The sequence below is a fragment of the Scatophagus argus genome, chromosome 11 (genome assembly GCF_020382885.2).
Source record: "Scatophagus argus isolate fScaArg1 chromosome 11, fScaArg1.pri, whole genome shotgun sequence".
NCBI lineage: Eukaryota > Metazoa > Chordata > Actinopteri > Scatophagidae > Scatophagus > Scatophagus argus.
In genome coordinates, this window is record NC_058503.1 from 13,084,881 (window position 1) to 13,099,469 (window position 14,589).

At 40.7% G+C, this 14,589-nt stretch overlaps 1 protein-coding gene across 1 annotated transcript; it reads right to left on the minus strand.

Moving 5' to 3' along the window:
• Positions 1-8,075: 8,075 nt before the first annotated feature.
• tank (TRAF family member-associated NFKB activator) lies at positions 8,076-13,240 on the minus strand. Its single transcript, XM_046403790.1, has 8 exons — positions 13,047-13,240; positions 11,954-12,095; positions 11,585-11,693; positions 11,314-11,384; positions 10,472-10,530; positions 10,250-10,368; positions 9,406-9,800; positions 8,076-8,706 (listed from the first exon to the last, which is right to left on the minus strand). Exons 2-8 carry the CDS (start codon positions 12,050-12,052, stop codon positions 8,542-8,544), a joined length of 1,017 nt encoding a protein of 338 aa, XP_046259746.1. The 5' UTR covers positions 12,053-12,095; positions 13,047-13,240; the 3' UTR covers positions 8,076-8,541.
• Between the last annotated feature and the right edge of the window lie 1,349 nt (positions 13,241-14,589).

Consider the following 14,589-nt stretch of genomic DNA (forward strand, 5'->3'; position numbering starts at 1 on the left):
ATCCACTCTTTAAATGACCGGGATGCTACGCCGCTACACTGGGACTAAATTAGACATTGGACACCATATAATGATTCGTGTATGAGAAGAGAGAAGGTGAACAGAAAAGGAAAAGAGAAATCATACAACGACTACAAAACGTTTGCAGCGACTGTGAGTGAAAACATGAAAATTAGTGCTGTGAGTGCAATGCGGTGGGTGTGTTATCATTAGGGGCCATGTAGGCTACTGCTCCATTAGCATGGAGTGAATTTGCTTTCAAATTTTCACCCTGTTACCACACCTTGGTTGAAAGAGTTTGTGCCCTTTCACCACAAAGCTGGATTCCCACCCTTTAACTATCAGTTACATCTGCTGTAAAGAAGGAATCAATTTTGAAGCAATTTGCACTTGGTTTGAGCTGCTACTGAGCTTCTGATAACCTTCATTGTAAGCTGTCTTTTTAATTATCCGACAAAGTGGGTGACACCGAGCAAGGATGACAGCTGACTGCAACTGTGTATTTGAGTCCACTGTCGGTTTAGCATTACAGAAATATGCATTTGTTGAGATACACGGCAGAAAACAATCACGCATTGCAGACATGTAAATCAGATCAGATATCAGCAGATTAGATGAAAATCCTGACATACACAAAACACGATCCAAGCGCCGGATTCAAATATTTTGCTGATACAGACACTGCAAACAGCTGGACATAAGGGACAAAGCAACATCACACAGGCCGGGCCTTTCCAGATCTGACAGCTAGATCATTTGAAGCTGACAAGATAACACTTAAATGCAAAGGTGACGTGACAGTGTCTTCAGAGCCAGATGGATCAATACTCAGCTTGGCTCGTCAGGATCTGAGCAGTGGTTCTGCAGCCATGTTTTCTTTCATTCTTTATTTATTTTATTTTTTTTTATTAATGCTGCCATTTTGAAAATAGGCTATCACTGTCTGGCACAATGTCTGGTACGTTATCAATGAGCAGATTTCCTTTCTTATGTTGTAACTGAAATATTGATACGTTCAGTTTAACAAAACAGCCCAGGAGTCCAGAGCAGATTCAGAACCTTTTATTTTTACATTTTAGGAAAGTCTTTGTGGCGCTATAGGCTAACTATAGCTACAGTTTGAGCTGTGGAACTGAGAGTAGCAACTGGCACAGCCGCAAAAAACATAGACATCCAGCACAGTAAAAAGCTGTATAATAGAAGGGTTAATCAAATTCTACACTAATTGGTGGCTATAAATATGTAACTAAAATGATCAATGATCCATCGGCTCGTAGTCGCAGTCAAAAGGCGCTCGAAGAAGCTCACTTTTCCAAAACGTCCCCCGGTGAGACGGCCAAGAAGTCCCGTAGATCAGTTAGAAAAACTCGGCAAGTTGCCTTGGTGGCCATCCAGGCTGCACCGACTGGCACTATCTCTATCCCCCCCCACCACCCCCTTCTCCCATCCACATCTATACACTTAAATAAAAAATCAAATTCTATGTTTCAAATATTCAGCAGTCCCACTCCCTGGGAGAGGTAAGGAGTATTGTTGAATAATGCAGCCAGACAGGGATCTCCCAGAGCTGGTCTCTAGCACAGGCATCACCGAGTAGGTCTGATCCCACTTGAGTAGCATCTATCACGGTGACATCATCATTCACACAAGGAGATATGATAAGATGGTAGTACACTACTCTACTACTTGAGCCAACTCTAAAGCAGGCAGTGGTGTTACTCATTTAAACCAATCTACTGGCCATCTGTTGATGCTAAAATCATGGTCTGACTGCCATTTCTAAATCAAACACCATCAGTATGCCTTTACTGCTTTCTGCTGAATGCTAAAATGTTTTCTAGGGAAAAAAAAAAAGAAAAAGAAATGGTAGCTTGCGAGACACTCGCATATTCTCTTTTACCTTGTGTGATTCTGGTGGGTGTGTGAACGTAAAAACCACAGGGACAAGCATCTAAGGACGAAGAAAACAACATCTACATGCAGCAGCAGCAGGTCTCTCCCTCGCAGATTAGGGCACTGGGAGCACTTTGCAGGGTGTTGTCACAGGTATGACGAGGGAGAATTGCGCTTGCTATCCCCAGGTTACACAAGGTGTGAACAAAATATGCAGCCAATTTGTTTTGTGCAGAATTAGAAGGGGGGGGGGGGGCACATTACCGGAATACACTTTGGTTTATCCGTCTCACATTTGCCTTGGGCTTCCTGTTTACTACATGTGCCGCAGGGTTTTATTTTCTGTTTTATCAGTGCTTTAAAAATCTCTGACTTGATTATAACTATTGTTCTCTGAGGTATATCTGAACACGTATGTTCTGGTTCAAATGGCTATTTTAACTGCACCGCGAGTGACATCAAATCAACAACTAAACACCAGACACAGCATCAAAAAGAAAGCCATCCAATCCAACAAGCTCAATCAAATCACAAGGACAAAGAGAGAGTGTGAGCGTTGGCACAGGAATTACTGATCTTGGGGGAATTGGCAAGACCAACAGCAAGCAAGTGTATTACATATGGCGTGCCATTTTCACAGCTTCCACAAAGAGAACACAAAAAGTGTTATATCTCACTATCTGAGACTAATAAACAACAACCCAGATATGCTGAATCGGTTTAGTGCTCTAACAAAGGCTTGAGGTAAACGGAGCTCGTGGAAGACTTTGCGATTCGTCATATCTGAGCTTCGAGTGCAGAGAGATGACGAGCCGGGTAGCCTGAGCTGAGCAAAGACAGTAAATGAAGCTGTCCTCCCACTAATTCTATGAGGTGTCAGTCAGGGAACTGGCCTGCCAGGATGACTTTCAGCTCTAATCAAGCCAGATGGTTTCTTAACACTGAATAAATGAATTGATTTGTATGAAACGTCCCTAACAAGGTTCATATTCTTCCACACATGACACAAAGGTGGTCAGCACGAGAATAAGAGAGCTGCGATCCGCTAACTCGGAGGAGGTACATTGCGAATATCTCCTCTTCAGTCCTGCTAACATGAATGTGACTAACATCTTTGCAGTGTTTGTATCTGTTAAGTTGACAAAGTGTTAGGACAAGGCCTCTGTTGTCATAATTGTACATAGCTCACACCTCAAGTGTTATCTTCTGCGTCCTAACCCACAACACATTATTACTAGCATTAGATGGATCGCTGCACTTTCCCTATGGTGTGAACTGCTATCAATTATGCAGCTATCTTTCAATTATTATATATATTGTTAAAGTACCCGCTAATGAATTGTGAAACTACTGTGTTATCATGTAATTGTACTGGGCAATAACCAGCTACTGTACACTTAGGCCTTTTTCAATTAGATCTGGGTGACTTTTTTTTTTTTTTTTTTCAGTCATTAAGCACACTTGGTGTAAGAATGTCCACCTTACACTTTGCCAAAGGTGTTTCTGCAGTTGTTGTTATTAGCCAGCAGCATCTCAGGCCCCATGCAAAGCCACTGCTGAATGTAAGAGGACTCCGAGGACAACACGGTAGTACCCACTGTGATTTTCATGGGGGATTTTGATATTCACACCTGTGCTAGGTGTTGTTTGGGAGTCTGATAAGCATGTGTGAAGCCAGAGGGTTGACTAGAACGGGAACCTTATCTGAAGGGGGACAGCTCTTTTATCTATCGAGGACACTGTTGTTTTGCATTTCCGCGTGTAACAATAAGAAGAGACAAAGCTAATCAAGCACGGTGTTTCTTAGATACCAGCCATGTGTCTAATTGAAGCTGCACATGGCCATATGGGCACGTGCGAAAAATAGAATGTCCAATAACTACATAAGGATTCAAGAAGCACGTGAAAAAATCAAATATTTCCAACATCATTGCCAGTCTGGGCATCAGTGGCTACGCAGCTCACGAAATGAGGGTTTATCTAGAACAATATTGTACCATGAAAGAGCTTTTACCAGTGAGTTTATAAGGCAAAAATCATTATCAGTGCATGAAGAAATCACAGACCTTATCATTGCAAGATCAGAGGCTGAAAAACAAAGTGCATGAGAGTTGCTCCTCCTCCCTCTACACTGGTGATGTTCAGAGGCAGCCTGTTATTGAAGGTGTTAATTGGCAAATTCAGTACAAGTCAAGAGCATGTTCCCTGTCGTCCTCGACCAGCAAGGCTAGGTCATTAAACCGAGAATGGATTCTTTCATGCCGCCTTAACCCTTGAATTGCAAGTTGCCATCCTCGCAAACATCCCCATGCTCCATCCCACCCCCATGTGTCAAGAAGAAAAACAACCTACACTGATTTAACAGCCACAATAAAATAACAGGAGGATGGCATCTTGAGAGTCAGACTCTCAGTCCTACAATTATTTCAAATTGGCAGTTAAATGTCTTCAAAAAGTTCAGAAGTTCACAAATGTCTAACACTCCAACCTTCCGCAAGTGAACATATAAAAGTAGCCTTTGCTGTGGTGGCTGAACAACGTGATTTTTCAGAACAATGGCATCATCAGACTCCACTGATCAGTGCTTTTGTGTTCTGTGTATTGAACGAGCCCCTCGTCCGCCTGAAATGTGAGCCTCCTTTGGGGTTCCGGGTGCGATCTCACCACTGCCTCTGTCATCACTTGCTGTGACTGCCAAATCTCTGCTCCAGAAATCAGGGCTCTCAGACCAGCACTGAAGCAAACACAATGGAGAGGGGCTGTTCTGAGACTTTGCACAGGCAGCGATGGCTTCAACACGTTTAATCGAACACAAAGTCGGCTCCACCACTTCTGCACAGAGAGCACGAGGAGCCCAACGCATGGCAAGACAACTGTGAGGTGATACTCGCAGCTCGCAACGCCATGAGAGTTGGCAGTCTCTCATGCCAACGGTGACCAGTGCACAGACAGTTGAATATGCTTCTCTCCTAAGTTGTTAATTATCGAAATGACATTGATGTGAAGAGGGCATTCTAGCCAGGTGACCTTAATCCACTTGCTATCTCTCTGTTTTGTTTCCGTTTGATTAAACCCTTTAACAATCTCTTTTTTTTTTCCCACTTGTGTTATATCTTCTTGGCAATGGCACGATCTGATAAACATTGTTTAAATATTTAGAAGAGTAATTGTTGAAAATAATGACTTAGTGAAATGGTGCCTCATCTGTCTGTTGCCTGCTAGTTATAATCCATTTAGCGTCCAGTAAAGAAAAAGGTATGTTTGGTTTAATATAAGTGAGATATTGAAAATGCTGTTGTTTAAATATTATATTTTAAGCACTCAATTCTTGATATCAATTGTCATGAGAAACCATGTCTTTAAGATGCATATTATAATATATAATATAGAGTACAAAAACTGTCAACATGAGTGAAGCCATTCTCTCAACATGAACAATCAGAATTAAAGGAGAAATACATGATATTTTGCCATATGAAATTCAGTTAGACTTATGTGTGTAAGTGAAATGTTTAAATTAAAATTAAAAAAAAAAAAATGTTGTTTGATTTGTTGTTTTGGGAGCTGCCCTGTGTTGCACAACTGGATTGTGGATTGCACTTTCTCATAATCAACACTGGATTTCGCAACTTGGCATTTTACACATATATATACATTTACATTTGCAACCATTAGATAAAATTAAATGAGCCGCTGCATTTTCCATCTTCAAACATTATTATTGTGTGGTGTCGAATTTAATTCAAATCACTGAATAAAGCTGCAGTAACAAAGCAGGCAACACACTAAGGGATGTGCTACATACATACAAACTATTTTATATATTTTTTAAAAATTTCAACCATTTAATTTTGTTTATATAACTTGTTCATGTTCCTTTTATTATGTTTTTACTGCTTGCATTTGTTTTTCAGTTTGTCTTCTCACTCATTATTCTTTCTTTGTTATTTTAACTTCAGTTCGCATTTTTAGGTGCATTTATTGTAAGCAATTAGATTAAACTGTCACTTCATAAAATGCCAAACTAAATTTTACTCATTTCCATTTTATAGATCGAAACTTTTAATGACATTGCCACGTGTATATTCTGTACTACACCATTATTCCACTCGTTCCACTTAGAAACACTCCAGCACCATCAGCTCATCTCTGCACAGGATAACATATAAGCTCAAATAAGCAGCGATACAGTGCCAACAGCTATACTGTACGTCAGTTTCCTCCCTCTCTCTCCTCCACTTGAAAATGACTGTGGTCCCCTGAAGCCCGCGACTTCCCTGTCTCCCCGAACTCAGCACCGACTGGTGGTGCAGAAGCACTGCTGATTAGCATGCAGTAATGATGGTGAGCTGGGCTCCATTGTTCTAACACCTCCCCTCTCCTCCGCACCAATCTGTCACCATTCACTGGGCTTGAGCTGCCTCAAATGCTTCTCTCCACAAATGAGATGGATAATTAGTTGCCCCTCACGAATGCTGCACTCTTCCCACCCCTGATTGCTTTCACCTTCTTGCTCCTGGCAATTTTGACACCTTGTAATCAGCCTACTACTTCTCCATCTCAGTCCACATCCCCTTTTTTCTTTTTTCTGGTCCTTTTTCACGTTTTTTTAGCTCATAAATCTATTTCAAATCTACTGCCTCTAGTAGCAAATGTCCCAAGGAGATAGAAGGCACACATATCATACTCTACTGGAAATGGAGGCAGTAACAATGCCTTACAGCTCAAGTGGACTTTTCTCAAGCTGTTCACGTTACTGCATATGCAAGCACGTAAAATTACAGCGTACTAAAATACACACACAAAAAAAATCCTAGCTGTCAGTACAAGTTTTCTCTTCCAAATAACAATGAATGACAACATAATTATGAGCAAGCAGCTGTTCGTGATCCCAGAGAGAAAAGCATGCAGGCTGCACAATGTTCGACTCTTCACAGATTAACCAGAGAGGATCATTAGGGATATGTATTCGCCAAAAAAATCAGAATAAATTCTCCCCTCAGTGTCCATGATGTGATCTGAAATGTAAAATTATGTGGTGTATGTCACTCCAAAATACACACAATATGTTCTGCACATTACATTAGATCAATATGTAATAATCACCTCCTTAGCTACACCAAATGGTGTGTATGATCATTCTTTTCCTCCACAGAGATGATGTGTTTTAGTTGTGCTTTCCCATCTTAGTGTAATGACTCACTAGTTGGGGATTGTTGACGGCATTACAACATCTAATTTTTTTTTTTTTGTTTTTTGTTTTTACACCCTTCTGCGCTATTTACGAAACACAGTGAAATGCTCAATGCCAGCTATCAGTTAAGGTTGAACAAATCAATCCGTCTATCAAGCAGTATTTGATTATGAGAAGTGAGTTATAATGCTCGACACTTGTGGAGAGAGAGGGAGAGAGAGAGAGAGAGAGAGAGAGAGAGAGAGGATTGCTTGCAGTCTTCACACCAGCTCATCTATCCAGCAAAGTGTTACCAGCTCGTCGCTGCAGAGCTGCAAGGTTCTCTCTGCACAACCAAGTGTTCCAACACACTGTGTCCCGGTTTCATCAAACATCATCACGCCGAATGGTGAAAATCATTGCAATTGTTTGCAAAGGTGTGAATAAATACTGCAGAAGTCAAAAAGCTGATGTTGCTGTTTAGAAAAGACAAATGATACGTACTGTGCATACTGTAAAACACGTGCTTTCACAGGACAGTCAGCCCCATCTGTTGTATTTCCAAATTACGACTACCTGTGTGTCGCTGTTCAGTCTCTTTAACATTTTGTTTTAATTAGTAATATAACAATGTGATGTGCAACTGGCTTACCTCAAATGTCTTATTTTCTCACTCTCTATAGCATTATTTCAGTAAAAATGTCACATCGTGATCGTTTGTCCGTTTCAATAAATTAATACAACGATTACAGTAAAATATCGCCTCAGGTAAAACCATTGCTGTATAAATAGTGAGGTAATTGGGCATCTAATTGAACAATGAGCTTGCGCCTAATGTGTTGCCATCTGTGTCGACAATTTTAATGAACACATGGCACACTAACTTTGAAAAGGTTTCAAACTTGGAAGCAACATAAATACATAAAAAGGAGGCAAAGTTGTCTTAATTCAACATAAATTATTGTGTTTAGAAAGCACATCCTCATCAATGAATGTATCACCAAACAGGAATTGTTCTATGTTATTAATGCAAATTTTCGTAAAGTAGAAATGCATAAAGATGTTACAGAAAGAAAGATGATAAACACACATCTTGTCCACCTCATGTCTTTATGTGTGGCTACACTTAACAGTCTCCCAGCCTGTTTTATATTTACAGGTTGAAAATGATTGAAATGATTTTTAAAAAAAAAAAAAAAAAAAAAAAGATATTGTAACAATAAATGTTGGCTTTATTTGTTAATATATACCATACTATGTAAAAAAATTGTCATTCTGTACTGGAGTAAAATATGATGGGCAAGGAAAGTGTACCATTCAATAATTCAGTATTAAATAAATGGGTTCAAGTCTTATTGCAGTGTCATTTCAAATCCAGAACAGCGCACATACTTCACGGCAGGCAGGTCTAGATCATGAATACAGTAAGTCTTGAAGTAGTTGTGGCCTCGGCCCGTCAGTCTCTGCTTCCACTGTCAATTGTCGGTTTCATTCTTATGAGAGAAATGCAAGTAGAGGTGGCTGTTCATTCGGTCCTGAGGAACCACAGCGTGGCAGAAAGCACATTTATCAGGACTGCTGCTCTGATGCGTCGCCAGTCCTGTCCCCACTGCATCACACAGCTCAGGGCTCCAGAGAGACTGCAGAGCAGGATGAACCAAAGAAAACAATATATTATTCATGCTCTAAACAATCCTTACACTCACTCTATTAAAGCATGCCGGACCACTTGGCCTTCAAGCTGAAATATCTGTTGCTCTAAGGGATAAGAGGACGTGTCCTCTTTCGACTCAACCGCCTGCACAAATGCTCAGCAACACTAAAGGCGAAAGGCTACATGCAAGTGTTTAATTATCTTAACATTTATGTTTTCACCCAAACTAGCATATCAGTCTGGCCTATTATAAACGCCTGTGTTGACGTAATCCAGGGAAAGAATCACATTATGAAAAACCGGACCAACTTTTAGATCTTACCACATGTCATTCACAATTTTTTATTGGACATTTATACACATCAGCAAATAAAATCCCATTTAACCATCATACTTTTTTTTTCCATCAGATTCAGACAGTGTAATGTGCTTCCATCTGGCTCACACTTTCCAGCAAAAGATGCCAAATATAACCAGAGCATCCATGCTTAAGTAAAAAAAGAATCAGCACACATTACACAGTAATATGTTTCAAGTTAAGCCAAGGGGATTTTTTTTTTTTTTTTTTTTTTTTTTTTTTTTTTTTTTTTGGACTTCACACCGTTTCACTCCTCCATTAGCAAAGACCAATCAGAAACTGATAATTTGCTACTAGTTTTCTCAGACCTTCTCCTGTGATTCTCACCTGCTGGGGTCCCCGCACGCTCTCCTGGGAGAGCGAAGAAGATGAGAGGGAGGGGGATGCAGGGTAGACAAAAGGCACGGGCAATTCCGCGAGCTCCTCCTCTGGCACTGCAGAGGGGACGCTAGTGAGAGGCCGCTTCGTGGGCATGGTCAGACCCATGTGTCCCTCTGGAGCACTGTTCAGGAACTCATATTCACTGTCCGCAGAGGGCGGGAATTTGACGCTGAGTTTGGTGAGAGAGTCTACAAAGTCCCTGTCCTCGGGGCTGGCGCCGCGGGACGCCAGAGACGTGGGCGGGAGTGGGATGTCCACCTCTGACCTCAGCGCCGAAGAAAAGGGTCTCTCTGCTTCTTCTGTACGGTCTGTGCACTGGATGGGCATGGAGAACCGCTGATCTGTCAGACGGGCAGAAAGACATGAGATTTTCAGTCGACATGCTGACTGCTTCCAGCCCTGGCTTTAAGAACATCTGAGCTTGGATTTGAGATATTTCACACATTAAAATATAATCCATGTGCTTTCAATACATACATAACAAAAAAAGATGTTTTATTACTAGATAAATCAATATATGATTAATTATACAGTTTGTGCCCAGAGCCAACATCACGCATTTGGCAGCTGAAATGTTAAATGTGCTTATCTGTGCTATTTTGGTTCAAAAGGGCAGTGAAGTATTCAAGCCCTTGTTAAGGTGTTGCCGTCTAATTATCTTAAAGAACAAAGCAAAAGCAAGAAAACTCATCACTGGTAACGACATGCACACATCCATTTCAATTCAATACATTTTCCTGTAAGTAACCGAGTAAAGAAAACCAGTGGATTTCTTAAACAGTAATATTACCGTTCGATGTATCATTTCCCCCATGGAATCTTTTTAGGTGATCTTTTTGTTTTCGGGTTAAAGACCTAATCTGCCGGAATCTCCCTTGAATTGCTTCAAATGCGTCCAGCATGTCCTGACTGACAAAACAATAAGAATGAAAGAATGAGAAAAAGAATCAATTCTTCAACTGTAATACGTCCATGATTTTATGGAAGTCTTTGTGCAAGGAGAGAAACATACTAGTCAACGCTGCTGTTGACTGGCATATTAGGATCAACAGCAACAGTGCCCATATTCTCCTGAAAAAAGACACATAACATTTATAGTGGTCATAAGGAACAATTATCCAAGGGCATATTGTTAATACATCTGCAGTTTTATTCATGCATCCCACATTTATATTTACTGGAGAGAAACGTTTTGCTGGCCTGTTAAAGAATCAACAGTGAAGTGCAAGCTGCTGAACTGCACGGCGACATTATCCTCTAGCACCATCTGGTGAAGCAAAACTGGATGCACCTTGTGTTGAGTAAAATAGAAAGTGGGTACTATTACAGCAGCAGTGTAATCACAGATTTCCTCAGCTGCGTGAATCTTTGTAAAACAAGTGAACATAAGCCTGATAAAATGGTGAAAGCATACAGATGTTGCACATTCTGATCGGAGCAAATCACTGAACAAACACAGAATTTCTCTTAACTATCATGTAATTAAGTGTATGTGTAAACCCGGGTTAGAAACAGTGAAAAAATGTGTATTTGTGGGCTGACCAGAGAGATACTGAGACATCCAGAAAAAGTGACTGAAAGGATATTGCTGAGACCTTACGGCTCAAAAGTTGAATCACATGTGGATCAAGCATATATGGGGCCTCTCAGCTGCAGCTACACTCATGTTCCACTGGTGTTCCTTCAACATCCTTGTTGACAAAAGTGCAACGACATCAAGCAGAAGTACTATCAATGTGAGAGGAAGCTGCCTGCACGCTCATGCGTAAGTGAGAACGAAGAAAAACCAGTTTTGGAGGCATCATATAGTTTTCACATCCATATAGAGAGCACACTGTGAGGCAGGGAACATACCGGGTACTGCATTTTCCTATAAGCGCTGGCCCCATCAAGGATATGGTTGCAGGGCTCGCATTTCATCTCTCCTGAGAAGCCAAAACAGTCAAAAAATGAACAGTTCAGTCAGGGGGCAAGGCTAGATGAAACAGATTCAGTATCATTTATGACAATCAGTTACAATCTGCTGTCAAGTTCAAACACCCAGAATGCAATGCACTGCAATAATAATGCAATACGTATCTTGTGAGCATACATGCAGAGAGGTCATCTGGTACATCTCACTAACCTGATGGTTGTCTTGTTGCTGATAACTTCGCTTCAAGTTTTGAAATCAACTGCTGCTGGTCCTCTATCTGCTTTTGAAGTTTTTGGGTGTATCGCTCATAATATTCAGTCTGTAAAAATTAGGTTTCTATTATTATTATTTTTTTTTTTTAAGCACCAATATCTGCAGTCTTGACTATGCCATTTATACATCTATGTGTGTCACATTTTCATATTTAAACACAACCGATTTCCTGTAATTTGATTGTTGACTGTAACAAGAAAAAACACTTTTAATAAGTGAGTTACAAAACCTGCAAGCGACTCTGTGACTTATTATCACTGCTGTATTGGTAGTATTTTACACATAATTCTTTTCTTATGTTGTTACCATTTCCTGCAGCTGTTTCTTAGCATTGTCCTTCTCAATGGAGACCTGGCGATAAGCTTCAAAAGCTTTGTTGAGCTGGTCTCCAATGTTCCTTTCCATGCCGTGTGCTCCACAATCATCACTGACGCAGCAGACATGAGCCCTAGGAGCGAAATCCCAAAAATGTTTTTAAAAACATACCAACAGCTCATTCCAGGAGAAACACACTCCCGAGGACAGGATATTTTTTGACATGGTGAAAAGAAAAAAAGCATAAAGTCAGGAGCTCATTTCTGGCTGTTTCATAAACACTCCTTTTCTTCTCATTCATTTACAAATAACAATAAAAAGAAGTCCTTAAACTCCTTAAAAGTTGCGCACAATTATTTGGCTGATTTATGAAAGCTGCCATGAAATGACAAAAGCGAGTTAACATATTTCCTAACCTTTACTTGTTATTACCAAATAATATTGGCAGTTCCGGTGCAAGGGCAAAATTGCACTCACAGTCACCCAACAGTTGATGTCTTCTTCTAATTCTGTCTGCGCTTAACATATTCACGAGTAGCTGAGCCACTGTAAATGAATAACAAATAAATGAAGTTGCTGAATGCATTTGCAGCTGCTTGCACAACTGAGTGATGAGACCACTGAGCAAGAAACAACGCGCACATACTGTGTCTCTTCTCACAACTGACTCTCCAACAACAACATCTGAGCCATTTTAGGACAACTGCAGCACCACACCTGGTGTTGGAATAGTTAACATGGATCCAGAGCTGCCCATCTATTATGGATCAGTCTTAATGATAAGTGCCATAGCAACCCTACTACCTGCCACAGTGGGACTACAACCCAACTGCTCCTGGATGAAGGCTCAGTAGAGCCAGCAGGCTGAGCTAGAAAAGGACATAAACAGTAAAGCTGGAGTCTACCGAGACACAGCAACGGGGCACTTTAAAACGTACTTCAAAACCCAATCCACACAGTTCCGTATTCCTTAAACATACTGACCGGTTAGCCATTGCTCATTCAACCGGTGGTAGAGAAAGCAACCGAGCAACAACTCCCCAGACAAGTTTACCTCGCTGCCAGTGGGCGACTGTTTTCTTACCTTCATTCGAGTAACTGTTAAAAGTCGAATTTGTTGTTCTGACACCACCGCAGCGTCGTCGCCTAATCTTCAGATGCAAAGTTACGAAGCGCCGGAGAGGATATGGCAGTATATGTTTTACATATCCTAGTTGAGTTGGGAACTTCCCTCGGGGAATCCCCCTGCTCTGTAGACTTCCGCCTTTACTCGATCCTGGCCAATCAGCGCGCAGCTCGGAGGAGCGCTCGGTGGTTAGCTGGTTGAGGGTTCTTCCAGCCTACGCGTCTGCAAGCCGATTGTTGTGCATGTGAAAACTGTCCCCAAACTAGTCGTATTATGTGCTCATTTTACTCTACGACACCTTGTCTCGCATTTTTGAACGTTCAGCAAGTTGTGCAGGATTGAGAAGAGGCGAGTATGTAAAAGGTTTGCCCGAGCTAACCTGTTCCCATGGGCAAAAAAAAAAGAAAGAAAGAAAATACTGTTGGGCCCTTAATTATTAAACTTTACGATGTACCTTAAATATCAGGACACACTACGTGAAAAGGTAACAAAATCAGTAAATATTGCAGGTTCAACTCTTTACAACCTTGATCCAAAAAGTTGGGATGCTGTTTAGGCTGTTAAGGACAGCAGTTTTACAAAGTGTTCCCATGTAGTCATACCTGTCATACAATCAGGTGGTTTCACAAAGTAGTGAACCTCACCTCATCCTTGTTAGTGAGCGACTGAGTCTTTCAATGTCCTTTTGTCCTTGATGTCCTTTTCCTTTTGTTGATCCAGGCTTGTTTGAAATGTGCTGTTGGCAGTTACAATAAGTATATATTTTTACAAATCAGTCAAGCTGAACAGGTGAAATATCACATATGTTGCCTCTTTCCTGTTTTCAGGTGAGAATGTATTATGTTGGTAAATTATCACATTGTGTTTTATGTTTTACACAGTGTCCCAGTTTTTTTTTAAAATTCAAACTTTAAGGTGCAGTTAATTTAAAAAGAAATGACATGCAGTGAGTTGGGGGCTTTGGGAAGTTGCCTCCTCACCTAACTGGTGACAGGTAATTCGAGAATAATATTTGTCCAACAGTTTCCAAGAACAAGGTTTTACATGAAACATGAAATATATAAAAGAATATAAACACACCAAATGGGCACCAGACCTCCAGAAGGCCCATCAGGCCCCCAGGTTCACTGTGTGCCAGCTGAGTTTCGGTAACTGGACTCCTTAATTTATTTGGAAATTTCCACCACTAAAGTAAGCTACAATATCAACCAGGTCTTATATATAATATAATCATGTTGTCTTGTGGCTTTGTCTTGTATTCACATGGCAATAAGTAGGTTAAAGGATCAGTCTGGTAATATTCAACATTTTTCTTATTGTCAACTTATCATGTGAAAAGACTTTGGATCCCAGTATTCAAAGCCTGATGTAGTTTATTCCTCTGCATCACAGACCTCTTGTTGTTGTTCACAAACCAAAACACATCAGTGAGCCACAATGTCGCACTGAGTGACGCGTTCTTTCATCATAATAAACACGATTCACTCCAACATGCACTGTA